Below are 2535 nucleotides of genomic sequence, written 5' to 3'. Positions count from 1 at the left end.
TTGGACGCAGGATCAAGACAGAAGTACAGTATGCTAAGCAGCTGCACAACTACCACTGAACGCAAGTGAGCAAACATGAAGCAAAATAACTGAGTACAAGAGAAGAAAAGGAACACATGAAAAGGAATAAGAGTACCTTGTCAGGCTTGTGTACTTGCAACTGTGACGAGACTAGGGCTGAGAAGTAGAATGATTGCCACGATGACTGAGTCCCACTGATTACGGATCGAAGTAACGGGTCAAGATGCGCCTGACTTTCTTCCCCTCTGCATTCTTACTCTCTTTGGGGGGCTCCTTTGATTGTTGGTAGTGCTGATCACACTGCAAAGCACACTGCACTTGCTCTTCTCTCACACTCTCGCCATTCATCTCACAATAGTTATGCAAAACAAAGCAAGCATAGATGACGGATGGCAAGTCATCCATATTGACATCCATTGCTCGTCGAAGCATACCGAACCGTGCCTTCAAGCGGCCGAAAGCGCACTCAATGACCGTTCTGGAGCGACAGAGTGTAAAGCCAAAGTACTGTTGTTGACAGGTGGAGCCTCTGCCAACATACTCCTTCATAATGTATGGCAGCAGTGGATAGGCCGCATCGCCTAGCAGAAACACACCGATGGCATTCTCGTCATCCAGGAGCTTTCGGGGGCAAGGAGGAATCGTACCTCCTTCAGGAACTGGTTCAGCCGGGAATTAGCGAACACACACGCATCATGGACACTCCCAGGCCACTTTACCACTACATCCATGAAGCAATAGCGATAATCACATGCTGCCTGGACGTTTAAGGAATACCGGCCCTTCCTGTTGATATAGTCAGTTGACTGATCCTGCGGCTGCTTGATGTCCACATGCGTGCCATCAACTGCACCGATGCACTGTGGGAAGCCATGCTGTCTGTGGAAGTTCTTGACGAGGTCTCCCACTGCTTCCTCCGATGTGGGCAAAACAATGTACTTGGGGCCAAGACATAGCGTGAACGCCTTCGATACTCGGCGGACTATGATGCTCACTGACGCTCTGGAGATACCGAAGGCGTTGGCTGTTTTGCTGAGGCGGCCTTCATCACTCACATAATACAAGAGTACAGCAACTTGCGTCTCCACGGTGATGGATGCCCGCATATTAGTGTGTTGCTTCACGATGTACGGACGCAGCTCGTCGCACAACTAGTCGAAATTAGTCTTACTCATGCGAAGGTTTTCCTTGTATTCAAGGTCAGGTGAAACTCCAGTCCGGATATTATCCCAACAAGCCGTTGTTCGTCCTGGCCGAACCCAATACCGTCGCTTGGCCTTCATAGGCACACATGCCTTGAGCTACTTATTTGCTGCCTTGCCATCAAGTAGCACTGCATGAGCTCCGACATCCGCTGCTGATATTGTGACTGGCATCGGCTTGCCATTAGCACAATGGTGTTCGCCTGGGCTGCGCACAAGCTTCATATTAATGAATCACACTGCAACGATTGCCTTCTTTTTCTCCTGTTCCTCCAGCGGAAAAGGACGCATCTTCACAAGATGTTACTCAACTGGCAAGTGGTCAGTCTAGCCGCGTCAATCTCGTAACAGGACAGGGGTGAAGAAAGTTTAAGCCTGTCATAAATACTGTTTCACCAGTACTACTACTTCTTACCATGTACAGCATGACACAACAAACACAGGATGCAAACTCCTTTGTCCTGAAGAAGAGAAGGTGCGCGCGACTGATGGAACACACTTCTAGTCCAATAGTCCAACGTGCGTCCACTTTTTCGTGAGGGGCCCTAGCTACTAATAATAATAATCCCCCAACTACTACTTGCCCCAAAGCAAGAAATTTTGTTCCCGCGTGGCCGCTGTGGACCTCACACATACGACGACACTCCTCACATGAACTTTTCCGGATCCTTCGCGCTTCGTGTAGACGCGCAAAAACGATGCAAGCGTGACGGTTCCGAGGCCCAGTTCCGTTTCAACTGTTTGCACATTCAAATATTCCCGGCAGAACATTTCCGTTTTCAAATTCTTCCACCTTGGCCAGCGGTTTGGTTTTCTTCCGTTTTGGTGTACAACCTTTACGTTTTGATCCGCGTACCGTGTAAATGAACCATGGATCCGAAAGGTTTTCGTTGCCTTTTCGCCCCCAGCGTTGTTGTGTAAATGCAGCCTAAGTCACACTTGATTATAAGTCGCACTTGATTATAAGTCGCGCTTGATTATAAGTCACACTTGATTATATAAGTCGCTCTTGATTATAAGTCCCGCTTGATTATAAGTCGCGCTTGATTATAAGTCGCCCTTGATTATAGGTCGCGCTTGATTATAAGTCGCGCTTGATTATAAGTCGCGCTTGATTGTAAGTCGCGCTTGATTGTAAGTCGCGCTTGATTATAAGTGGCGCTTGATTATAAGTCACACTTGATTATAAGTCACACTTGATTATAAGTCGCGCTTGATTATAAGTCGCGCTTGATTATAAGTCGCTCTTGATTATAAGTCGCGCTTGATTATAAGTCGCGCTTGATTATAAGTCGCCCTTGATTATAGGTCA

At 47.6% G+C, this 2535-nt stretch overlaps 1 protein-coding gene across 1 annotated transcript; it reads right to left on the bottom strand.

Annotated features, from left to right (window-relative positions):
- Positions 1-602: 602 nt before the first annotated feature.
- Positions 603-1127, bottom strand: LOC135827181 (putative nuclease HARBI1). The gene has a single exon (XM_065339709.1). The coding sequence runs from the start codon at positions 1125-1127 to the stop codon at positions 603-605; it is 525 nt and encodes a 174-aa protein (XP_065195781.1).
- Positions 1128-2535: the final 1408 nt, after the last annotated feature.

The sequence above is a fragment of the Sycon ciliatum genome, chromosome 11 (genome assembly GCF_964019385.1).
Source record: "Sycon ciliatum chromosome 11, ocSycCili1.1, whole genome shotgun sequence".
NCBI classification, from domain to species: domain Eukaryota; kingdom Metazoa; phylum Porifera; class Calcarea; order Leucosolenida; family Sycettidae; genus Sycon; species Sycon ciliatum.
The sequence above is the reverse complement of the archived record's forward strand: the minus strand, read 5'-3'. Positions and strand labels throughout refer to the sequence as shown.

What these genes read in the sequence shown, in the direction of transcription:
- LOC135827181 (XM_065339709.1), bottom strand. Translation starts at nt 1,127, where the DNA reads ATGCGGGCATCCATCACCGTGGAGACGCAAGTTGCTGTACTCTTGTAT.